Source organism: Dipodomys ordii, unplaced genomic scaffold (genome assembly GCF_000151885.1).
Source record: "Dipodomys ordii isolate 6190 unplaced genomic scaffold, Dord_2.0 Scaffold88, whole genome shotgun sequence".
NCBI classification, from domain to species: Eukaryota; Metazoa; Chordata; class Mammalia; order Rodentia; family Heteromyidae; genus Dipodomys; species Dipodomys ordii.
This window is the reverse complement of record NW_012267304.1, coordinates 3240695-3267139: the sequence shown is the minus strand read 5'-3', so window position 1 is coordinate 3267139 and position 26445 is coordinate 3240695. Positions and strand designations below refer to the sequence as shown.

The window sequence follows — 26445 nt, the reverse complement described above, 5'->3', positions numbered from 1 at the left end:
TCACTCTCAAAGAGAATTGTAATAATCACATCTGATTTATACAGATGTCACCAAAGGGTTAGAGAGTTGGAAAATCCAGCAATCAGAATGAATAGGCACTTAAAATTAAAGACATGCCATACTTTTTCTAACATTCTGATTTTTAAAATTGTCAGTAGTTCACAGGAGGCATTTTTCAGACTTCTAAAGTATTCATAATGGCAAGTCTGATTTATATTTGCTAAAACGAGAACCAAAGCAAGCTACAGACACTAATGTACCTCCTAGAAAAATATAACAAAGCTAGGTGTGGTGGTTTAGGCCTGTAACCCCAACAAGCAGAAGATGAAGGCAGGAGGATCTTGAGTTTGAGGGCAGCATGGGCTCCATAGTGAGTTCCAGGAAAGCCTGAACTAAAGAGTAAAACTCTACCTCAAAAAACCAGCCTAGAGCCCAGCACCAGTGGCTCACACCTGTAATCCTAGCTACCCAGGAGACTGAGACCTGAGGATCACAGTTCATAGCCAGCCCAGGCAGGAAAGTCTGTGACACTCTTATCTCCAATTAACCACCAGAAAACCGGAAGTGGCACTGTAGCTCAAGTGGTAGAGCACTCTCCTTGAGCTGAAGAGCTCAGGGACAGCGTCCAGGCCCAGTGTTCAAGCCCCACTACCAACAGCCTATATGGTGCTGTACACTTATAATCTCAGCTATGTGGGAGGTACAAAGAGGAGGATCAAGTTCTGAAGCTCACCCAAGCAAAAAGCACAAGACCCTGTCTGCAAAAGCAAAAGGTCTAAGAGCATGGTTGAGTACTTACCTCTAAACCACAAGGCTGTGAGTTCAAACCTCAGTAGCACCAGGAAAAAAAAAGAATTTCCACAACCATGACAACTTAATTTATTTAGATTTTTATTAAATATACACAAGGTGTGCTAGAGCTCAGGAAGATAGATAGATAGATAGATATACACACATAGAAGAAAAACAGGGAGGGGAGGGGAAAGAAAGAGGTAGGGAATGTTTAGTCTCTAGGACATGCATTATACTTATGGTGTGTTGAAATGGACTTGTAGAATTTGAATTGAGCATTAAAGAATAGGTAGAATTTCTAAGTAGACCAAATTGAAAAGCAAAAGTGAAAGTTAAAAATGAAAGCTGGGCACCAACGGCTCACAACTGTACTCTTGTCTACTAAGGAGGCTGAGATCTGAGCATTGTGGTTCAAAGCTGGCCTGGGAAGAAAAGTCTATGAGATTTTTATCTCCTATTAACCAGCAAGAAACCAGAAGTGGACCTGTGGCTCAAGTGGTAGAGCACTAGCCTTGAACAAAAAAGGTCAGGGACAGTGCTCAGACCGAGTTCAAGCACCAGGACCAGAACAAAATTATAAGAACAAAAAGTGAATGGAATGTTTAGTGAACAGGAGATTCATTGGGGTAGATGAAGGTAGCATATTCAAGATTAGTAAGGGAAAACAAAAATGAACATCACAGAAATTAAGTTGTACAAATTTAGAATATTAAGTTGAGTCTGTCAGCAATGGAGAGCCTCAGAAAGTTGATCTGTTTATGAAGCCAGTATTTATTAATTCAATAACATCAACCTTTAAGAAGAGGAAAAATTTATGTGATGCTGAAAATTCCGAAATGTGAAGCAGTTATAGAAATGTGGCATATACTGTGACTATATATACATACAAACTGAGAGAGTAATAGTAGAACAAATAATTACTCTGGTAGGCCTTATGGTACAGGAATACCAGTATGCTTTTTTTTTTTGATTGGTTGTGGGGCCTTGAACTCTGGCCTGGGTGCTGTCCCTGCTCAAGGCCAACACTCTACCACTTGAGCCACAGCACCACTTCCAGCTTTTTCTGCTTATGTGGTGCTGAGGAATTGAACCCAGGGCCTCATGCATGCAAGGCAAGCATTCTACCACTGAGCCACCTTCCCAGCCCCACCAGTATTCTTTTAAATAAAATAATTAATTGACCAGTAGTAGTCTTCTGAAGGATGTGTTTCTTACAGCTGAATTCTATATAGGTAGGCTTAAAAAATTAAATAAGAAGTAAATACCCTAAAAACTCTAACCTCTTTTGAGTATGTATTAAGGAGACAAGATAACTTCCTGTTATTCTGACATTCCCCCTATAACATAATTTGCTTACTTTGTTGAACATATAAATACTAGAGACTACTAATCCTAATCACAGAGGTTAGTACCGAAAAGGCAACTCTAACTAGATACTATATTGGAAATGAACTTTACAACTGGGGGCAGGAGAGGAGTTGGGGCAGGAGGAGGGGAAGAATGGAAGGAAATTAGAGAGTAAATTCATTACCTTACTTATGTAATTGTAATCCCTCTGTACTTTACCTTTATAAAATTTTTTAACAAGTGAAATTCCAGAGTCAAAAAACAAACATATAAATAAAAAGAAGCACTACCTCACATACAGACCAGAGTTAACACCCTTGATATAAATATTTAGATATATTGCTTAGAGGTACACATACACACACACACACACACACACACACACACACACACACACACACACACCATACAAATACACTAACAGCTTCTGCAACTCAACAGTCTCCTTTCTCCTTAGAAAAGACTCAAGCATGTGCTGGGAAGGTGGCTCAGTGGTAGAGCGCTTGCCTTGCATGCATGAGGCAGCACCATATAAACAAAAAGAAAAAAGCTGGAAGTGGCGCTGTGGCTCAAGTGGTAGAGTGCTAGCCTTGAGCTGAAGACTGAGGGACAGTGCCCAGGCCCAGAGTTCAGGCCCCACAACCAAACCCCCCCCCCAAAAAAGAAAAAATGTGAGTTGTGCGGCTGGGAAGGTGGCTCAGTGGTAGAGCGCTTGCCTTGCATGCATGAGGCCCTGGGGATTCCTCAGCACCATATAAACAAAAAGAAAAAAGCTGGAAGTGGCGCTGTGGCTCAAGTGGTAGAGTGCTAGCCTTGAGCTGAAGAGCTGAGGGACAGTGCCCAGGCCCAGAGTTCAGGCCCCACAACCAAACCCCCCCCCCAAAAAAAGAGAAAAGAAAAGACTCAAGCATATCAAGAGACTCTTAAAGGCTTTTTTAATTTAAAATTAATGCAAAGAACTAAGTATAAGTGACACTAAAAGTCAGACTTCCTTTCTGGTTAATGTGCAGAATTAATATCCTTTATATCCTTTAATACTTGGCAGCACACCAAAGTGACCCCTCCTTCACACATAGGAATACATGCACATGCACAGGCACACATACACACAGAACCTCCTTCTCCTCTCTGATGTCCAAGATATTCCAGACTATATAACAAATCACACATTTGGAAGTGATTCATATGTTTCCACTCTCCATCTGAATATAAGTGAAAAATAGTTTCCATTTAATTTATAATCAGAATTTTCTGCACATTTCCTTAAAAATTAAAGGGAAAGTATTTAAAAATCTGGCCTTTTTCCTCCAAAAATTACTGCTTAGCTGCAGACTAAAGTATCTTTTGATAAAATACTTTTCTGTTCCTTCCATCTCTGGAGATGATGGCTATAACTGCATGATGCCAAATGTCTATTCAATCATCCAGTGTTTTCATGTTTTCAAATAGCTGGTATTCTGTAGATACAGGCTTACTCTATCCAGTGTTTTTACAGTACATATGGATGCAGAGATTTCTGTTCGGAATATTTCTCAAGGCCAGTGCCTTATTATAGTCCTAACACCTGCAAATATTTGGCAGATTGTTCCATCCTGTCCATATCCCTTACTCTTCCTGCAACCCCACCCTCATCTTTTGCCAACATGTAGCTGTAAATATATATAATATTTCCTTTTCTTGATGTTGCTGGTCATTTAACTACAACCAATAAAATATGCAGTTGCTGAAGCAGAAAGAAAAGTTTTAAATTGCATTTCATGGGAAAAACTTAGGTCCAAAACAAAGTGATAGCAGGCTATAGTACAAAGGATAGTCAACATTGCCAGGCACCAGTGGCTCACGCCTGTAAGCCTAGCTACTCAGGAGGCTGAGATCTGAGGATCGCGGTTCAAAGCCAGCCCAGGCAGTAAAGTCCGTGAGACTCTTATCTCCAATAAACCACTAGAAAACTGGAAGTAGTGCTGTGGTTCAAGTGGTAGAGCGCTGGCCTTGAGCGGAAGAGCGCAGGTACAGCGCCCAAGCCCAGAGTTCAAGCCCCACGACCGAACAAAAAAAAAAAAAAGAAAGAAAGGATAGTCATCTAGAGTCTGAATTTCAGTTACAGTTCACTCCAAGCAATTCTGTGACTTTTAACGAAATAACCTATCAAAGCCCATTTGACTAGACCAGATCCAAGGCCTAACATATTTGATTCTAAGAATTGACGTCAATGAAATTATTCTCCTCTTCAGCCTTAATAAAAATGAGCAGGTCACCTTGAGTGAAATCAAAAGATAAACACTGACTTTTATCTACTTTACATATTAATAGTTATCAAAAGAAGCACAAACCATTGTTAGTGTGGCTATTCTCAATAATATCTACAGTAAATTACAGAAGAAAAATTCATCCTATTCTGAGAGAGTTCAAATAAATTTTTCAGATCTGGGAGAAAGAAAATCTCCACTCCTGGGGCTGGGAAAGTAGCTTCGCCTCGCATGCATGAGGCCCTCGGTTCAACTCCTTGGTACCACATAAAACAATAAATAAAAGAAAATCGCCACTCCCTTTTTTTCCCTCTCTTTCCATACTGTCTGTATCTTCTGACTTGGCCTAGGTCCACAGATCCTATTTGGGAGTACTAATGTCAGTATTAATTTCAACTCTTTTTTGTCTAGAATCTTTGTTAAATGGCTTCCATCTTAAGGGAAATTATGCCACATAGCAGGTAGGTAATGAGAATAAAACATTTAGGTAGATCTGACATTTGTTAACATCCATATGAGGTGGGGAGACTTTAAAACTAGTCATTTTGACTTGAACATAAGTATTATATGGTACAACATATAGAAATATCACAATAAAGCCCCTTTGTACAATTAACATGTCAAAAAAGAATAGAAGGAATATTATATGCCGTAACAACTTTAGAAAGCTGCCCAATGAAAATAAATGAAAGATTTGGACCTTAGGTGAGGATTGTAGACAAGTTCTTCAGCCTGTAATCCAACAATAGTCAACTTGAGCACAAAATTTGATACTGGATGAATTTATTATCTTCAGGTAAATTTTTTAAATTTTATTTTCTTGTAAAGATGCTGTACAGAGAAGTTACAGTTATATCAGTAAGGTGATGAGTACATTTCTTGTTGGGCATTGTTAGCTGGGTATTTAACCACAACTCCTAATATTGCAATACACTGAAGTTTCTTTTTTAAGCCAGGCTTGGATTAGCCCTGGGTTCAGTGCTTAATAACAAACTGTAATGACCAATGACAAACTTTTGTTTCTTTACCATACTGAGTATGCAAATATAAACGTACACTAATGTCTTCCACTAAAATCTGTCATCTGCAAAAATATACTCAGACATGTCCACCCACACCTACACAGTGACACACCCAAGCATATGCAAATGATCACCTATGCTAATTGCAGTACACCTACACAGGTATTCACATACTTAAAAGAAGAGGTAAAATGATAATAGAAAAGATAATGTGTAATATGTCACTGACAGGAGAAAGGCTGTTGCTTCCCTGAATGGACTTCTAGTGGATCTGGTCATTTGCCAACACCTCCACAACTCTCCAGAAGTGTATAAATAAAAGCAAATCCTAGCAAGAGCTTCTGGTGAGTAGATTATGCCTCAACTTGAAGTTAACTCACTCATGACTCATTTTATTAGGGAACTTACTAACTACGTAACTACATACTACATTGAGTCAATTATGTGAGGGATATTCCCCAGAATTCTTACCTTGAGTTTCTCAAATCGATCATTCAGGGAGGCGACCTGATGGTCTCGGTGACGACCCACCAGTTTGCATAAGGCACAGATCAATTGGTCATCAGATACACAGTACATGTTCACTTTCTCATTCTCATGGTCCAGACAGGTGATCCCTCGGAGATGTGTGTCTGGCACTGGTTCCACCAGGCGATGGCTGGTGAAAGGTTTCTTGTTGGGGTGAGTGGCCCGAAGGCAACGGTCACAATAGGAGACCTCACAGGTGATGCATGTTTTCACAGCATCCCTTGGTGGGTCCTGCTCACAGAACTGGCAAGCAATTCGCTCACTAGACATGGCGGAGCTGGGCCTGTAAGTCCTGTCCCGGCGGCTCTCACTTGGGGAATTAGGCCCACTAACTGAAGCCTTCTGGAAGCGATCAATAATGTTCTGCAGGGTCACATTCCTCTTGAGGCCATCCAGGCCCCGGTGGTTCAACGAGATAACATACCGGCACGTAGGACACTGGAAAGCAGTAATAGGTTCAATGGATTCACCAGAGCTACAGCTTGAGACCAAGATGCGATGGGCACAGCTGAAGCACAGGCTATGAGCACAAGGGAGCAGAAGGGGGTCTTCAAACAACTCGAGGCAGATTGGACAGGTCAATTCAGACTCCAGTGTTTCCATCTTTAGTGAAAATAATCCTGCTGAGGCATTAAGAACCACAGAGGCTGGGCTTTCACCTGCAAGGAATACAAAGCAAGCATCATTAAGCATTTTCAAAGGGAAAGTGGATATAGCATCAATTGTACTCTAACCAATGGAAGCCATATATGCTGGACTCCCTAGGGCTGCTTGAGCAATACAAAAGAGATTTGGGTATTAATCAGGAAGCCTTTCTTCCCCTTTCAAGCATTGTTTTTGACAAATGCTTGAGTTTATTTTCCTGCACTAATAAATAGAACTGAGTGGCCATCTCTGAATCCTAGTTTCCTGATTAACACTACCATTGCAGCTCATGGCATTGGTATGGATCATTCTTTCACATATTCTCCACTGACATCCTTTCTCCTGGATTGTGATGAGATGGAGGGCCTGCAAAAATCTCAATTTCCATTGTCCAACACCGTTCTCTATTTCACGTCAAGACAAGATATAAGGGCTGCTCCTGTTTCACATACAGTAGAAGGAAAACAAGGCTATATTTCAAACTAACTCACTACTTCCTGAAATGATTCCATTCTGAGTCTGCATAAAAGAAAGAGAGAGCTTAGAAAAATGCAGTTCTCTGTGCAAGATAATAAGTTCTTCTTCAGAGTGTGAACTTAAATTACTTCCTATTACTATGTGGAAATTTCTGTTCTATCTCATTTCTAGTAAACTGAGTTACTAGAGACAAAAGATGATAGTTTTCACCTTCACTTTCTTTCCTCACCTTCAGAAAACTTCTCATTTAAATGAGCTGAATGGGGAATACTTTCAACTTTTTTGCTTATTCAGCAATACTTGGTGATCAATGATGAAGTCATATTACCTTGTGGCTTCAGTTTGGTGTCATTATTAAATGCCTGCTGAACTACCACAAGCCTGATAAGTTATGTTTCTTTTCATACTTTCTAAGGTACAACATAACACAAGTCAAGTTCTACATAGAGTTTAGCAGGGCAAGAGGCTAGAACTTTACTGATCTGATAACATAAATTTTAGTGTGCATCAGAAAGTAAAAGAAGTCACTAAGTGATAAGAAACTAACCACTCAGTCAACCAATCTGTTCACCCATGAGAATTTCCTATAATGCATGTATTATATATTTTATTGTTTTTGTAATGATGATATACAGAGGGGTTACAGTTACATAAATCAGGTAATGAGAATACTTCTTTTTAAACAGCATCACTCCTTCCCTAATTCTCTCCCAGTTTTTCCTTCCTGTACCCACTCACAACGTAGTGTTTGGTGAGTACCACTGCTTTATTTGTTCACCCTTTATCCCACACTGTCTGTGCCCCTATTTACCCTCCCAAAACAGACAAACTTAGAACCAAGATTGAGCTGAACATACAGATACTTATTACCATGAGCTGTCCATTCATTAAAATCTATCACATAAATATTGTAAGTTAGACTTAACTAAGAAAAATATAAAACATATTGTTGGAGAATGTTCATCCTATTTATAGAAATGGGAAAGGAATCTTTTGAGTCTGACTAGTTTTTATTCATCATCTCATTGGCATTAGGAACCCTCATCAGGGCTTGAAATCTGGACTGTAGTGTTGATATTTGTTCAGATATTAACATTTATCAGTGAGAGCTGCATAGCCTTTTTATGGGATGCATAAAGATGGAGTACAATTATACTCAATGCAAAGTACAATGGATGCACAATCTAAAAGCTGCTTCTAAATCAAATATTTTACATGCACTGAACTAGTTAATGAAATCTACAGGAAATTTGTCTGTAATAGGGAAGGATCTTACTGTAAAACCACAATTCTAAGTTTAGTATTTTCAAGGGTTAATGTATAGCCTAATGTAACACCTATCAGCATTCACCTGCACAGGTGAAAACTTTATATAAAGTGTATCTTATGGAATCTTAGAATTGGAAGGGAAGATTTGGGGGGGAGGGACGCGGTTTGAGCCACAGAGCCACTTCTGGCTTTTTCTGTTTGTTTGTTTGTTTTGGTTTTTTTTTTGGCTTTTTCTGTTTATGTGGTGCTGAGGAATTGAGGAATCAAACCCAGGGGCTCATGCATGCAAGGCAAGCACTCTACCACTGAGCCACCTTCTCAGCCCTGGGAAGAGTTTTTAAAGAGGAAAAATTACAGCTTTCATTGAAGGCAGGAATTTTGCCTTCAAGTTATTTCTCTCTGTGCTCAAATTCAACATGTCCATAAGTGAACTTTTTTTTTTGTCTGTGGTGGGTCTTGAACTCTGGGCCTGGGTTCTGTCCTTCAGCTCTTCAGCTCAAGGCTAGCACTCTACCACTTGAGCCACTGAACCACTTCCAGTTTTCTGAGTGATTTAATGGAGATAAGAAAGTCATCGAGGGCTCAGAAGGTGGCTCAGTGGTAGAGTGGTTGCCTTGCACGCATGAGGCCCTGGGTTCGATTCCTCAGCACCACATAAGCAAAAACAAAAAAGCCAGAAGTGGCGCTGTGGCTCAAGCGCTAGAGCGTTAGCCTTGAGCTGAAGAGCTGAGGGACAGTGCCCAGGCCCAGAGTTCAGGCCCCAGGACCGGACCCCCACCCTCCCAAAAAAAAGTCATCGAGTTTCCTGTCCGGGCTGGCTTTGAACCTCTATCTTCAGATCTTAGTCTCTTGAGTAGCTAGGATTACAGGTGTGAGCCATTCGTGCCCGGCTTCATAAATGAACTTATATACCACCACTACTGCCATAAAAATAAGTCTATCACACTTCAACTTTCCCTTCTTGGTGAATATTACCAACCAAGCTTAGAAACTTAGGAGCTCTCTCACTTATCAGTTCAACCACCAATGACTTATAAAACATTATGCTTTAATTTATATGTGAGTGTGTGCATGTGTGTGTGTGTGTATATATATACATATATATGTATATATACATATATACATATACATATATATGTATATACATATATATGTGTATATACATATATATGTATATATACACATATATATGTATATGTGTATATACATATATATGTGTATACACATATACATATATAACTGTAACTGTAGCTAATTCTGCTCTTCATGGGCATCAACAATATTTCTGGTGCCAATCCTGGGCATTGAACTCAGGGGCTAGGTGATATTGCTGAGCCAGTTCGCTCAAGAGTAGTACTCTCCCACTTGTGCCACAGCTCCATTTCTGGCTCTTTGGTGGTTGATTGTAGTCCCACAGATAGATGTTTTTGCTCAGGCTGAGTTTGAACCATGATCCTGAGATCTCAGCCTCCTGAGTAGCTAGGACTGCAGATGTGAGGCATAGGCACCCAGCTAACAATTTTTTTAAATTTTCAATCACAGTATGACACCTCCCCCTAAATAGGTTTTCAATAATTATTAGTTATTGACTACTTAGACCACAAGTAAGAAGCACTCATTTCCTAGGTTCTGAGTACTGTGATTAAAAAAAAAAACTTTACACATTTCATTAAATACTTTCAGAAAGCCTGTGAAACAGGTATCATTGCTGTATTCATTGTAGAGTTAGGAAAGTGGAGTTCATAGCCAATAAATAAATCAATGAGGTACATACATACCCAGAGAACAGGCCAGTCTAATTCTAGTGCCTGTCCTCTTTCCTCTACACCTTATTTCAATCATATCACCTACTTCACTGAAGTTTATCTTGACTATTTACAAGAGGGTTTCTAAGTGGCATGTTTCCGCTTCTATTTTTGTCTGAATGTGCCTACCTCATTCTGAGCCACTCCAGAATTATATCTGTTCCCTCTAGGCCCATCTCCACTTTACATTGCACATCTATTTATTACTATCTGTTCCAGAGCTACATGTCTGTATTCTTCAATGTCTGTGGTGGAAACTACCTGAGTTGTCAGAAGCATTGGGGAAAGGTATGTCTATGTGTTGAAAACTATACAAAATCAAGAAGAGTGCCACAGATCTACTGCTCCAGGGGGGTGTTATATACATTCTTTTATACAGAAAAAAATCTACAATTCTGCCTGAAGCCTAAAAAATTTTCCCCAAGTCAGTGTGATCCTTGAACTTCACTACAAAATTAAGCATGAGAAAACATGCTATGGATCAGGATTGCCTTAGGTAAGGTCAAAATAAAGTCTTTAACCAGGGATTTCTGAACCTACTAGAAATGTTCACGTAATATGGTATGAATGTTGTATGTGTTCACTATAGCTTTTTCAAAAGTCTTTGACAAAAAAGTAAGTACCAGTGTTGTAAAATAACCCATTCAACTGAGTTCAGCTCCATACAGAATAATAAGACTTCAGTCTGTTGTTTATTGTAATTTTTCTGTACTGTTTCTACTCTGTTCTATTTTGTTAACATACATTAACTACTTAGCCAACTTGGGGGAGGTGAATACTTTTTTCCAACTTCTAACAGTTGTTTACTCATATCTCAGTTATAAGGTCTCCTTGTTCTGATTACTCCTGATGGTTCATCATCTTTTTAACCATACTCTGTTTTCTCTATTTCCATGATTATCTAATCACCTTTACAATACTGTCATTAAAAATATTGTAAAGATGATCTACAGAGGGGTTACAGTTATATAAATCAGGTCATGAGTACATTTCTTTTTGAATGGTGTCATCCTTCTCTCATTTTCTCCCAGTTTTTTTTCCCTCCTGACCCTCCTCCCCCCAAGTTGTATAGTTCATTTCCAACAAAGTGTCTAGTTAGTATCACTGCTGAATTAACTCACCTTTTCTCTAATTTTCAAAAAAGTAGATGCAAAATTTTTAGGTAATGTCTTGCTGTGTAGCCTAGGCTGGTAGGTACCAGCATGACCAAAAGTAACTTATTCACACTTGTTTGTGAGTAAGCAAAGCTAATATTAAAATTTAAACCTCCAGAAATAAACTTGCATATTTATGGTCAACATACTTTTGACAAGGAATTCAAGATCATTCAATGGAGAAAGAATACTCTCAAGAAATACTGTGTACAATTTCATCCACATCCAAAATATGTAAAAATTAATTCAATTCAGGCATAGTGGTTCATGCGTATAATCCCAGCACTTGAGAAGTTGATACAGGAGAACTGAGAATGGCACCCTTGACTATAAAGCAAGATGGTTGCACAGTGAGACCTTTCTCAAAATATCAATTCCAAATGGATCAATTACCTAAACATAAGGGCTGTAACTATAAAATGCCTGCAAAGAAAAAAGTGTGAATGTTCATAAACTTAAATTAGGCACAGTTTCTTAGATGGTACCAAAAACACATAAGCAACTACCCCAACAAAATAAGTACCAGAAAATGGATACTAGAAAGAGGGTAGGATGGGGCCAAGAGGAGAGTAGAAGAATGAAGTGGGGAAGAAGGGGAAAGTGCAGGCAAGAATTCATTGTAAACACCATAGAATTGAGAAATATAAGGGAAGGGGTGAGTTAAAGGGAATGAAGATGTTGAAGTGATGATACACTTCAATATGCATTATACACATAAACTGCTTTGCTAAAAGGCAAAATATTTCAATACATAACCTAAAATTAGGATAAGTAAGAGAAGCAGAGGTTTGGGAGTGGTTGGTAAGAATGCTGAAAAGGGCAACATTGATAATGATGCACTGTATTCATAAACTGATTTGTTGAATGGAAACTCCTTTGTACAACTACTGAAGGATAATAAAATATTCAAAAGAAAGAAGAAATAGAATTTCATCAAACATAACCTTTAGTGCTACAAACAGTACTATCAACAAAGACAACTCACAGTGTGAAAGAAAAGATTTGTAATTCCTGACAAAGATCTGAGCAGCCAGAAATGTGCAGAACTCTTACAGGTCAACAGTAAAAAGACCAATAATCCAATTAAAAATAGGCAAAAGTAGCAAGGTATGACAATTCATACCTATAATCTCAGCATTTGTGAGGATGAGACAAGAGAATCACAAATCTGAGGCTAGCCAGGGTTACATAGCAACACCTTGTCTAAAGAAAAAAAATTCTGATGTTAAACTGAAATGCCTTTGTATAATTACTTAAAGATCATTTTTAAAATGTTTAAATAAAAAAGACAAATTATTTCAGTAGACATTTCTCCAAAAAAAAATATTCAAATATCCTTAAGCCCAAAATGGGCCAGGCATCAGTGGCTCATGCCTGTAAATCCTGGCTACTCATGAGGCTGAGAAGTAAGGATCAGTTTGAAGCCAGCTCAGGCAGAAAAGTCTGAGACTTGTATCTCCAATTAACCACCAGAAAACAAAAAAGGGGGGAGGGGAGCTGTATCTCAAATAGTAGGATGCCTGCCTTGAGCAAAAAAGCAAAGAGGCAGCGCCCAGGTCCAGAGTTCAAGCACCAGGATCAGCACAACACACACACACACACACGCACACGCGCACACACACACACACTATCATCATTAGCCATACTGTTTCAACATAGATAGCTTTAATACAACAAAACAAAGTGAACTAACAAAAACAAGAAAATAGCACATATTAGCCAAAATGTGGAGAAATTAGAACTCTCATCCAAGGTTGGTAAAATGAATGTAAAATGATGTAGCTGCTTCAGGAAATAGTTGGCACTTCCTCAAAATGGTAAATGTGGAATTACCATATGACGAAGAAACTCCACTCCGAAAGAACTGAAAAATGTGCTCATTCAAAAATTTGCACATAATGTTCATAGCAGCAGTCTTGGTAGCTGCCAAAAGGGAAACAACCCAAGTTCATAAACTGATAAATGGATAAACAAAATGTGGTTTGTCTATACAAAAGAATATTATTTGGCTATTAAAAGAAATGAAAAATGGGGGAGGGAGCACGATAGAAGGTGTGAAGTTGATCAAGTTGCACTGTACTCATAATCTGAATTATGGAATTGTAATCTCTATGTAAAACAATTATAACAATTTTTTTGCCAGTCCTGGGGCTTGAACTCAGGGCCTGGGCACTGTCCCTGAGCTTCTTTTGTTCAAGGCTAGCACTCTACCACTTGAGCCACAGTGCCACTACCAGCTTCTTATGTTTATGTGGTACTGAAGAACTGAACACAGAGCTTCATGAATGCTAGGCAAGCACTATACCTCTAAGCCATATTCTCAGCCCCTAACAATTTTTTTTTTGTCGGTCATGGGACTTGAAAACTGGGCCAGGGTGTTGTCCCTGAGCTCTTCAGCTCAAGGCAAGTGCTCTACTACTTGAGCCACAGCACCTCTTCTGGTTTTCTGGTGGTTTATTGGAGATAAGAGTCTCACAGACTTTCCTGCCTAGGCTGGCTTTGAACCGCGATATTCAGATCTCAGCCTCCTGAATAGCTAGGATTACAGGCTTGAGCCACTGGCACCTGACTTCCTAACAAAAATTTAAAAATATATAAAAAATAAAAGGAGCCAGGGAGCTGGTGGCTCATGCCCATAATTCTAGCTACTCTGGAGGCTAAGATCTGAGGATCTCTCTTCAAAGCAAGCCCAGGCAGGAAAGTCCATGAGACTCTTACCTCAATAAACCACCAAAAAGCCAGGAGTAGAGCTGTGACTCACGTAGTAGAGCATGAGGCCCTGAGTTCAAGCCCCAGAACAAGGTCAAAAAAGTAAAAGGAATTAAATACTAACCCATATGCAGCATGGATGATCCCTGAAAACTTTATAAGTGAAAGAAGCCAGTCATGAAAGGTTAACTTGCTTTATAAATATGCCCAGAAGGGCTGGGAAGTTGGCTCAGTGGTAGAGCGCTTGCCTTGCATGCTTGAGGCCCTGGGTTCAATTCCTCAGCACCACATAAGCAAAAAGGAAAAAGCCAGAAGTGGCACTGTGGCTCAAGTGGTAGAGCGTTAGTCTTGAGCTGAAGAGCTGAGGGACAGTGCCCAGGCCCAGAGTTCAGGCCCCACGACCGGACCAAAAAATAAATAAATAAATAAACAAATATGCCCAGAATAGGTATACCATAGGAATAGAAAGTAGATTAACTGTTTCAAGGATCAGGGTGGAGCTGGAAGGAGAATGACAAAATGTTCTGGAATTCGATAGCAGTAATAGTTGCACAATTTTTAATATATCACTGAATTGTACACTTTAATATAGTGAATAGTATGATATGTGAATTATATCTCAATTTTATTCAACATATCAGTTAATGAGCAAATTACATTCAATTAGAAAAGAGATTCAAGGGAATGGGAAAGTGGCTCAGTGGTAGAGTGCTTGCCTCGCCTGCATGAAGCCCTGGGTTTGATTCTTCAGCACCACATAAACAGAAAAAGTTGGAAGTGGCGCTGTGGCTCAAGTGGTAGAGCGGTAACCTTTAGATGAAGAGCTAAGGTACAGCACCCAGGCCCAGAGTTCAAGGCCCACAACTGACAAAAAAAATGAAAAGAGATTCAAACTCAGGTCTGTCTGATTCCAGAGTGTACATAGTTAACCACTATTCTATATTCCCAAGTATGTAATTACATAGTATTTATAAACTCTATTGGAGGAAGTGGTGCTGTGGCTCAAGCGGTAGAGTGCTCGCCTTGATCTGAAGAGCACAGGGACAGCACCTAGGCCCAGAGTTCAAGCCCCACAACTGACCGAAATAAAAACAAAAACAAAAAAACTCTATTGGATTGCTTACTACTTTATATTGTTTTCCTCATTCAGGTTTTGCAATGCTTTGAAATACCTATAATGATCAACAAGTATCAGAAAATTCTCAATTTTCCTATTTTACTTACTTAAAATTGCTGAAGTGACTCCTGAAAATCATTTGACTGCTATCATCACAAATACTTTAATCAGATGGGCTGGGAAGGTGGCTCAGTAGTAGAGCGCTTGCCTTGCAATGCCTGAGGCCCTGGGTTCGATTCCTCAGCACCACATAAGCAAAAAGAAAAAAGCCGGAAATGGTGCTGTGGCTCAAGTGGTAGAGCGCTAGCCTTGAGCTGAAGAGCTGAGGGACAGCGCCCAGGCCCAGAGTTCAGGCCCCACAACCGGACCCAAAAAAACAAAACAAATACTTTAATCAGAAATAAGTGGTATATCAAAAATTAAACAATGAGACAGTGGCAACTTCACAAACATTTTTTTTTGGTTGGTCATGGATCTTGAACTCTGGGCCTGGGCTCTGTCCCTCAGCTCTTCAGCTCAAGGCTAGCACTCTACCACTTGAGCCACAGTGCCACTTCTGGTTTTCTGGTGGTTAATTGGAGATAAGAGCCTCAAGGACATTCCTTGACCGGGCATTCTACTCTTATGAGGCAAGACTGATTCCAGCATTGCTCGCCAAATCCAGAATTAGCTAACTCTGATCAAGAGAGAAATCGTGATCTGCATTTGGCAGAATCTATTATTTCAAATGCTATTTGGACATAATTAAATGTCCACTTATTTCAATAGCTGATATTCTATCTTGTTTTCCTCTTCTAGGTTTGCCGAATGTAATGCAGGGCATTCACTATCTCCCTAAGTAGCTATAGTCTCCCTTTCTTCCTAGAAAAATCCATGCATTTGAAAGCAAGCCTAGCTTTTAGACAATAGACTGAGAATTGAATGGAGCTGGAGTTTCATTTTTTAATTAATATAAAATAAATATTTTTGAGTATATTAACATTACTCTCCCATGAGATATTCCTAAGATAGTACAAACTCTCTCCCTGCCTTGAGGGATGAGCAAACAAGCCTTAGCTTAGTATAATGTTCTTTCAACTGTAAACATTTTTCAAGTTAGACTACGATCACTGGCTCTCTTTAAGATGCCATCTGGATCTGACATCCTATTAATATAGCTCTCTTGCTATTTATTGCCACATATGAAGGACACTTTTGATTTTTGTAAACTAGATCCTAAAAACTCAAATCTCATTTATTAGTGTAGGTAGGAAAGTTACCAAATGATGGGCATCATCACCAAAGGAGCTCAACATAAGCAAAATGTACAGCTTTCCCTTGGCCAAGTCAAGGTGCTAAAGTACAATGGATCGTTTTGCTTGCTGTGCCTCAAAGAAGATACAATGAATGTTCCAGTGAACAACTAAAGGAGAGGGGAGGCCCCTGTAATTATAAACTAATGAGAACACTGTTTGGAACTGAAAAAGAAGATAATCAAATCTCAGAATACTATAGTTACCAAAGGGCCTTGTGAAGTTCAAAAATCATTACAATAGTATTCTCACCCTGTATTGATAAGGATTGGAAATAGAAACTCAGGAAAAGGGGTTCAGTGGCCAATAATTTTAATGAATATTAATAATTACCTTATACATGTACAGTATTTTTTTTACAAATGGTATTAGAGCCATTATCTGTCTTTATTTTCAAAATAGAACCTGATCTAAACTAATTTAGCTAAGCAGTTTTGGAAAGACATTTAAAGTTTTAAAGTCTCAGCTTACTCGTCAATCAGATTAAAAATACCTGCCCCACATATCTCATAGGCTCTTGTGGAAATCAGATGAGGATAAAACAAAATTATTAATCTGTTTTACAAATATATTTGGAACCTAAGGGGGTTAGCAAAGTATCATTTTAACAGGATTTGTATCCTGTTTCACAATACAAAGATGATCAACATGAAACACAGTGTTTTTTTTAAAAAATCCGAAAAATCTGGAAATTTACTTCAAACACATGGCTGGCACAATAGAGGACAATCACACTTTTCCACAAGATTTCTGGAAGACCATGGATCTGACTATGATATTAAAAATTTGTTTTCGTTAGTTTATTTAAGAGTCTCCGGCTTGCCTCAAATGTTAGCTTCCTAGTGCTAGAATTATAGGCATGCACCACTATGACCAGCTTGACTGTGTCATTTTCTATGCCCATATATCTTCTTTAGTTCTTCCTATGGAAAGAACTATCCCTTAACTCTTAGGCTTTCATCACACACCGGGAGGGCTCAGTAATCACTGGAGGTTGATTGCTGACTGGCAGAGAAAACCCAGAGCCACTTCCTGCCTAATCAGTTACTAAAGCCTACTTAATATTTTATATTACATGAAGATATTTTCCTTTCAATATTTATCACCTAAATCCAACCGTTTGGGGTATTGTTATACAATGTAGTAATCATAAAGATTAAAGTTAGTATCAAAATAAAAGAACCTACTACAATGCTAAAAATTAAGTAACCAAGAAACAGACTTGCCAAGGTAAAATCATTGACAAGAATCCTAAGTAGCATTTATAACAACTTCATCTTAATTCACATTACGCTGGAAAGGTTGTAAGGTTGGGCAACAAATGGAGAACAAAAACTGTTACCAATTCAGCATTTTGTTTTGTTTTATGTTGGTCCTAGAACTTAAACTTGGGGCCTGAGTGCTGTCCCTGAGCTATTTTGTTCAAAGGTAGCACTCTACCATTTGAGCCACAGCTCCTCTTTCAGCTTTTTACTGGTTAATTTGGATATAAGAGTCTCACAGACTTTCCTGCCGGGGCTGGCTTTGAACCATAATCTGAGGATCTTGGCCTCCTGAATAGCTAGGTTTCCAGGCATGAGCCACTGACACCAAGCTCCAATTCAGTTTTTCATCTATTCTAGCTTGAACTACTTTTCCCAACCTCTGTTTCCCAATGAAATTATCTATGAATTTTTAAGTGTTCAGTGGTCTAGCTGGCTGGACAGTCATCTCTACTTCTACAGATTAAAACTGCCAATGTATGTGTATATAGAGCATGCTTCTAAATATTAGCCAGAGAAGACCCCAAGTTCAAGTCAGAAAACAATGGACAGAGAACAGAAGCCTATTTGAAATCAAGCCTCTACTCTCAAGGGAACTACATGGATCCTAGCAACATTGAACAAAGGACTATAGACAAAGTGATAGAGGATTCTCAACCTTAAACTATTTTTATATCTCTGAACCGTATATATTCACACTCTTTGGGGTCCCAAATTAGCATTATCTGTCATGCCTATACACTATGCTTCTATCAGAGTAAATTCCAAATACTGGGATTTTACATTTTAGAAGGATTTTACATTATATAATGGATTTGTTATCAGATCATCTGGTCTTGGTAAGAATATGATTGAGAGCCTAGGGATACTATTCATGAACCAGAGGAATCTGACTTGCAGAAGAGAGGCTGAGACAAAGCCTGAGGTCAGGCAGTCAGAATCAACATTCTAGTGTATATCCAGGTGAATCTCACATGCAGAAAGGAACAATGGGATGTTGGCATATTACTCAAAATCCCACTACTGAGTATACTGTCAAATATATTCTACTATGTAAGAGTCTTACCAGCTTGTAGGATTCTAAGGAAAAATGAAGGATCTGGGAGAGTATCAAAAATGTTATATGCCTATGGTTAGTAAGAAGGAGAAGATGAGCAAAGTACAGATCAGAAAACTCTTAGGAGAATTTTGACAAATCAAAATTCTTGGATGGGAGAGGGAAGTAAAGTTAACTAGCAGGCTGCATCAGGGTGGGGAAGGGGTAACTGAAGTTGGAATTTTGTGTATCAGCATTATTCATCTGATCTGCTTACTTGACAGTGTGATCTAACACATTAATTGAAAAACATTTTGTGGGGGGGTGGGGGGGAGGCTGGGAAGGGATGTGAAGGGTAAACAAAGGAGGAGGCTGCAATGCTTGATAAGAAATGTACGCATTATCCTGCCCATGTAATTGTAACCCCTCTGTACAGTATGTTCACAAAAAAAATTAAATTAAATTAAAAAAAAAGAAAAACATTTTGCTAGTCTTTTCTATACACTGCTCAGTGATTAACACATTGGTGTTTTTTTTTAAATATTGCTATTGTTGTTTTGACAAATCTAAAACACAAACATTAGCACAATACTGTCTTGGTACCAAAGTTTCATTTACTAAAATGTGAATAATTTTAAACCCTCCTGAAGTATGGTACATCAAGTACAAACATGTCACATCTCAAGTTTTGATGATGCTCCAAGTCAAGACATCCAACTTCAATAAGAAGGAGCCTCACAAACACAAACTCACATTTTCTTTTTTACACACAAAAAAAACATAGCTAAAAGGAAATGGAGCAACCTTGGGCCACCTACAGTAGCTGAATTCCAGGGCCTAATGCCTAGGAATTTACCAAAATCTATGACAGACACACAAGGCCAAACAGGTACCTCCAGGAAGAGTCATTTGAGATATATGGTAAGTGGAAGCCCTGCCTTCACCTTTTTGGGGTTCTATGTTCTTGTTGAGAAAGAAAAAATTCCAAGAGGAAAATGAAGAAAACAGCACTCTCTCATCTTCACCAAGCTAATGAGGTTTGCTGATAGACATACTCCTGTAGTTTCTTTCTCAGTTGTGGTGTCAGCAGGTTTTATGGGAGGAGGAATGAAGGAATCAACAGGCTTGTTAGCCAGTGCAATATTTGGAAGCAATTATGAGACGCCACTGGCACTACTTTAACATCTGCAAGTTAGAGCGCGTTGCTCTGTTCTGAGAAGGAGAGATTAAGTAAACCAATTTATCTAAATCAATTTGCACTGTTCATATGATATGTTTGTGAAGCAACCAAGTCTCTCTGGTTTATAGCAGTACTTCCCTGGGGTGGCCTTGCAAGGTACAACATGCTAGATGAGAATTCTAGTAGTCATGAAAGTAAATTGGAGGGACCAAACCAGCCTTTCAAGTCTTTAGCCTCTATTTCTGCCCCATACAGAAACTTTTGTCCTAGTCCTGGAGTTGCAGGTAGGGAGTCTGTCCTTGAACAAGCCTAAAGCCAAAAAACTGGGCCAGGTCTAGGGCCTCAGCCCAGCCAGCTAAAGACTCTGTACATTATAGGTGCTTACAGACTCACTGCTACTAGATAAGATGTTCATAATGCTGATATAGCTAGGCCTAAAATTATCTATTCCACTTTTCATTAGAAATCAAGTAACTGCCCCCACACAAGCTAAAAAATGGGTGAGGTTATGTATTCAAATGAGCCTGACTCAGATCGTTAAGTACAATAGACATAATTCAAAACTTAAAATCATCACTATTGTTCTCTGTCTACTTGTATATACGTTTTCATTCAGTGGCACTTACTTGGGGACAAAACAGACTTAAGAACTAAATACAATAATCGATCTGGATCCAGAGGGACCAATAATGGTAAATTAAGGTTTTCATAAACCTACTTACACCCAGTCAATCCATCACCCAATAAAAGGTAAATGAACTGCTTTCTTTGAAAAAAAATATAATGGTAAGGGTTTATAGAATCCTTTCATCTTCAAAGGACCAAGCCAATAGTCACAATACTCAGTACACAATATTAAGCCTTTTATACAAGTTCACCAACTATGAAAGGAAGGTCATTGGGATGTCCTAAGGTCATAAAGCCAATGTAGCATCAGATTTGGGATGAACTCTCTGATCTTCTTGGCTCCTAAACCTGTATATCAACCACATAAATCAAATTGTGAGGAGCAATCAGGAGAAATCTAATTTCCATTAAATATCTGCATTAAGTTAATTGATTGGGCAAGAATACATAAAAAGGTTCCTTCTCCCTCGGGGCTGTGAATGAAGAGAACGTAGAAAGAAGGATGAGTTAGGGATAATCATCTAGGGTAGAGCTAAAGCTCCCCAAACAGAAGAAAAGTAAGGGAGAACTCCCTATTTGGCAACCCCCTTATATTGGAATATTGCCGGGGAACTGACTCAAGAACTGGGAGGGAACACAATGGGGTTAAAGGCAGCCTTTCTGGCCCAACTTGAGAATCAGATGAGTTAACATCTCCCGTCTCCGTATTTGTCTACAGTTTCCAACGTATTCCTTCCTAAGTACTCCTTCACAGAGACACACAACATTCACCATTCACTAGCCCCACACTCAAAAATCTTCAAAAAGGCAACGTGGCTGAGAAGCCAGAAGCTGCGTAGCTCCAAGTACACAGGTTGATGGGGGATCGGCTGGGACGGAGGGGATTTGACGGATTTGACGGGAGATTTGGGTGGGCAAGTACAAGTTACGAGGCAGGCAGGAATAAGGGGAATGGTGGTGAAGGCAGGTAGAGGAGTGTGGAATTGCAAGACAGAGAGAAGGAGAGGAAGAGACAGAGAGAGACAGAGAGAGAGAGAGAGAGAGAGAGAGAGAGAGAGAGAGAGAGAGAGAAAGTGATGAGCCCAACCACCCCAGGATCCCAATTTCCTGCTCTAAGAAGAAATAAATGCCTCCAAAAAATGTGTTGCACACGAATTGCAAAGTAACCTAAAGCCGGTCATCACCCGTATTACTAAAAATCTGCTCCGCCGTTATTTACTTAATTGTTACGAGTAAGAAATGAAAAAAAAAAAACCCACCTTTCACTGATTCCGTCGCAGTGTGTTCTGTGGACGTCTGTAAGTTTTCCCTCTCCCCCACAGAGCTGCTTTCGCAGCTAGGCCAGAAATAAGGAACCACCCAGACAGAGACTTAAAGATTGCTCCCCCAAGCGAAAAAGGCATTAAGTTTCGTCGGGCCTCCCCACCGGCAGGGTGTCCGCCGCATCGCCCGCTGCTGCCTACTGCGCCAGCTCTGCCACTACCGGGCAGACGGCCGATTGAGGGGCGCCGCCCGGGCTGAGGACTCTGCTGCTCGCGGGAGCGTGGGAAGGTGGCAGTGCCCTTTCCCAGACTTGTGCCCCAGCGACAGGAGAGCTGTTGTACTGCCCGCGCCCGGCTTGGCCCGGCTGTACTGGAGGCCTCGGGCCGCCCCAGCCCAGTACCCGCCAGTGCGAACTCCGTCCCAGGAGGGCAGCGGCAGGAGCCCGGGCCCCAACGGCGTGACCGGGAGCCAGGGCCCGATTGGGATTCCTACTGCCTCCTCCTTGAGCCTGGCATTTCCCGTCACCCCTTCCCGCCGAGCCCGGGTGCCCTTAGCCAAAGCCGGCCCCAGCGGCACCTGAAGAGCAGCTGGAGCCGGGGCCGAGCCTTGCGGGCGGCAACGCTCCAGCCCCAGGGCCGCGGCGAGGGGGCGCATTTTACCCATAGCATTCCCGGGTGCCAGCCATCTCCCACGCGCGCCTGGGAGCGCAGGGCGCTCGCCGGCCTCCGCAGCAAGCTGGCTGGGGCTCCAGAGCCAGCTCTCGGGCCGCCGTCACTGCCGCCGCCGCCACCAACACTCTAGGCCGCCGCCTGCCTTCGCCGCCGCCGCTGCCGCTGCCGCCTTCACCGCCGCCGCCGCTCAGCAACCAGGATCCGCGCGCCCCGCAGGGGACAGCACGGTGACTACGACGCTACCACCTCTGGGTCTCTCAGGCTAAACTTAAAGAGTTTTCGCCCCTCAGTCCAGAGGCAGCACCATGACACCACGGCAGCACCACACTGTCATTTCCGCCGCCGCAGAGAAAAAAAGGCAATCTCTTCCAAAGCGGGGGAGGGGGGGAGGTGTGGAGTAGGGGCAAACAGGGGCTGAGGCTGACACCCTGAGGGAGCACTGGGAGGGGCCCCGGCAGAAGGGGCGCTGGGCCACCTTCCCGGGCTCACCTTCCACCGCCCCCGCCCCTCCCAGCTCCCCCAGCCCCTCCTCTGGAGGCGCGTTTACACGATTTCTCCCCTGGCAGGAGTGACCGGTGAAACCTGAGCAAGCAGAGGCAATGGGTGGGTGGGGTTCGGGTTACTACTGTACCTACCAGCTGATTCCAGCAGCCTTTTCTCCAGCGCCCTGTCATCTTGAGCGAGACACACCGCGAGCAAGCGGGCGTGTGTGTGTGTGTGTGTGTGTGTATGTGTGTGTGTGTGTGTGCGCGCGCGCGCGTGTGTATGTGTGTGGGAGAGTGTGTGTGAGAGAGAGCACACAGGATGTGTGTGAAATACAGAAGGAAGACAGACTAGAGCCAAACTCTTCTCCCACAGCCACTGTTATCCCCGTGGCCCTCCAAGCCCCTAGATTAGAAAAAGGAAAAGGTCGTTGCAGCTGCCAACGAGAAGAGTGTGCCTGGTTCCTCTGCACAGGTCCTCTTGACGTAGCCACTCTATGTAAAGTTAACTACAGAGTACAACAAAAATAGTAGAGGAGACAGAAAAAGGCAGACAATTGAAGGAAACCCAACCCCTCTTTCTTTTGACAAAGGGAAAATGGTTAAGCTCTACTGGGCCTTGGACAGAAGTTGTGTGGATGGATTAAAGCTATCAAAGGGTTTTGGTGGGGTTGTTTTTTTTGTTGTTGTTATTTTGTTTTTCGACCTCAGGTCCTTGACTGGCAAAACAAGAGGGTCATTACTAAGAGGACAATGGGCAGAGGCTAGCTAGCTATCCAGGTATTCAATGTCCCTAATAAGCTGATTGGTCCATTTGGAACTCAAGACCCTCCCATTGGTTTGAAGTCAGCCTTCCTGCTGGCCTGTCATTGGCTCAGACACCACTGCCTGACTCACAAGGTGGATGGGAGAAGGAAAAGGAAGCCCCAGAAGAGACTTTGTCTCTAACACTAAGCAAAAGGGGAGAAGAAAGAAACCAGAAAACAATCCCTCTCATAGGCTTTCAGTTACTGTGCATGGGAACAAATCCAGAAAAATAAAGGTAGCTCTGGGTGTATACTGTCAGGAAACCAATAGCAATCAGCCAACACCCGTTTTAAACAATGTGCTGGAGAGTACTGAGGTAGAAAATGAAGGCAAAAATCACAACCAAGCTATCCTGATGAAAGTCCAACCTTCAGTGAAAGTTAATGCATCACATCAAAAGCACAGTCAGCAAAAGCAAAAGTGGAAAAATGGGACTGCACAAAACTTAAAAAATCTGCACAGGAAAAGATAAGCAATAGTATAAAAAGGCAACCTACAGAATGGGAGAAAATATTTGCAAACCATATATCTGATAAAGAATTAACATTTGGAATATGTAAAGAATGTCTACAACTCAATAACAAACCAGTTGTATCTAAAAGTGAGCAAAGGACTTGGAAAGCTATTTCTCCAAAGAAGATTTAAAAATAACCAACAAGTAGATAAGATGTTCAACATCAATAATCATTAGGAAAATGCAGCTCAAAACATGATAAGATAGCCACAATAAAAAATATTAAGTATTGACAGGTTGTGGAGAAATTGGAGCCCATGCTCACTGTTGTAAAATTATGCATCCACTAAGCAACTGTAAAATGGTGTCACCACTATGGACAACAGGAGGTTCCTCAATTTTTTAAAAATAGAACTACCATTAAATCCAGCAAGCCCATTTATAGGTATGTATCCAAAGGAAATGAAATCAGTACATAAACAAGACATCCACATTCCCATGTTTATGAAGCACTTTTCACAATAGACAATAAATGAAGGGGCTGGGAAGGTGGCTCAGTGGTAGAGTGCTTGCCTTGCATGCCTGAGGCCCTGGGTTCGATTCCTCAGCACCACATAAGCAAAAAGAAAAAAGCCAGAAGTGGCTCTGTGGCTCAAGTGGTAGAGCGCTAGCCTTGAGCTGAAGAGCTGAGGGATAGCGCCCAGGCCCAGAGTTCAGGCCCCACAACTGGACCCCCCCCCAAAAAAAGAAATGAAAACCATCTAAGTGCCCTTCCAGTAAATACTAGATTATAACAATTTATCCACATGTGATTGAATACTATATTCAGCCTTTAAAAAAGAAGAAATCTTGTCATATTACTACACTGATGAACTTAAGTATAAGAAATCAGTCACAAAAGGAAAAATACTGCATTATTGTACACATATGAGGAATGTAAAATAATCAAATTCATAGAAAAAGAGACTACAATGATAGTTGGGGCTTGGGAGAAGGGAGGGAATAAGTGTTTGATAAGTGTAGAGTTTCAGTCATTCAAGATAGATGGGGATTCTGAAGATTTGTTGTACAATGTGTACATAGTTGACATTATTATTCCATAACTCTTGGAATTTCTTGGAAGGGTAAATTTTATGTCATATGGCTTTTGCCACAATAAAAACTTTTGTTCTTTTTTGAAGTTACTGAGTTAGAAGTTTGCTGACCCCAATATAACAGAGTGGATAAATAGTTGTCCCAATATACCATTCAAAACCACATCTACTTTCTTCAGCTAGGTTCTACCTCCCAATAACCCTCTGATGAGGTTGGAGATATCATGATCCAATCACTTTCCAAAGGGCCCAACTCCATTACATGAGCTTTTGGGGGCCATTTCAGATAGCAGAGAAATACTGTGTTTGTTCTTTTGTATTGTTCGAACTTTTTTTTTTTTTTTGGTTAGTGTGGGGCTTGAACTCTGGGCCAGGGCACTGTCCCTGAGCTCTGAACCCTGGGCCTGGGTGCTGTCCCTGAGCTCTTCAGCTCAAGGCTAGCATTCTACCACTTGAGCCAGCTTTTTCTGTTTATATGGTGCTGAGGAATCGAACCCAGGGCCTCATGCATGCAAGGCAAGCATTCTACCACTGAGCCACCTTCCCAGCCCTGTTTGAACTTTTAAATAATGTTTACATATGAACTTTTTCCAAAATTTAAAAGAGCAAGGAGCATAGAGATAGAAAGCAAATAGCTTACCAAATAATATGGTTACTAGGGGCTAAGGAGAGGGGAAATGAAGAGTTGTTTAAAACATACAGACTTTCGATCTGGGATGATAAAAAATTTCTGAAAGTAATGTTATGCAGCACTGTGAATGTGCATAGTGCCATTGAATTGTACACGGAAAACTGATTAAAATAGTAAATAGTTAGACATTTATCACAATAAAATGAAGAAATAGAAAAAGGAAGAGGCAGACAGAATACAGATGGTTGTATTTAAGAAGAAAGCTATATGCACCTATTAATATATAAATATGTAATATAATACAATAGTATCTAACATAGATGCCAGTAATGCATAGAAAAGTTCCTGAGAGCATATCATTAACATGCAGGCCTGGAACTGAGGTTGATGTTTGAGATCTTTTAGGTTTGATTCTATTTATTTCATAACTGGATACTCTGCAATGAGCATGTCATTTGTAGCTTAAAAGAAATTTTAAGGGGGCTGGGAATGTGGCTCAGTGGTAGAATGCTTGCATGAGACCCTGGGTTCAATT

General features: G+C 40.7%; 1 protein-coding gene across 3 annotated transcripts in view; it reads right to left on the bottom strand.

Annotated features, from left to right (window-relative positions):
• The window catches only part of Mid2 (midline 2), a 103027-nt gene extending 79921 nt beyond the window's left edge, over positions 1 to 23106 (bottom strand). The window contains exons 1-2 of one of the 3 annotated variants that reach the window (XM_013025822.1): positions 23078 to 23106; positions 5879 to 6594 (exon numbers count right to left, since the gene is read on the bottom strand). In XM_013025822.1, coding sequence (XP_012881276.1) covers positions 5879 to 6538 — 660 coding nt within the window. In that variant the 5' untranslated portion in view covers positions 6539 to 6594; positions 23078 to 23106. Of the gene's footprint in view, positions 1 to 5878; positions 6595 to 21767; positions 21836 to 22430; positions 22789 to 23077 lie in introns of those variants that run through there. The other 2 variants (XM_013025821.1, XM_013025823.1) reach the window with 2 other exon arrangements.
• Between the last annotated feature and the right edge of the window lie 3339 nt (positions 23107 to 26445).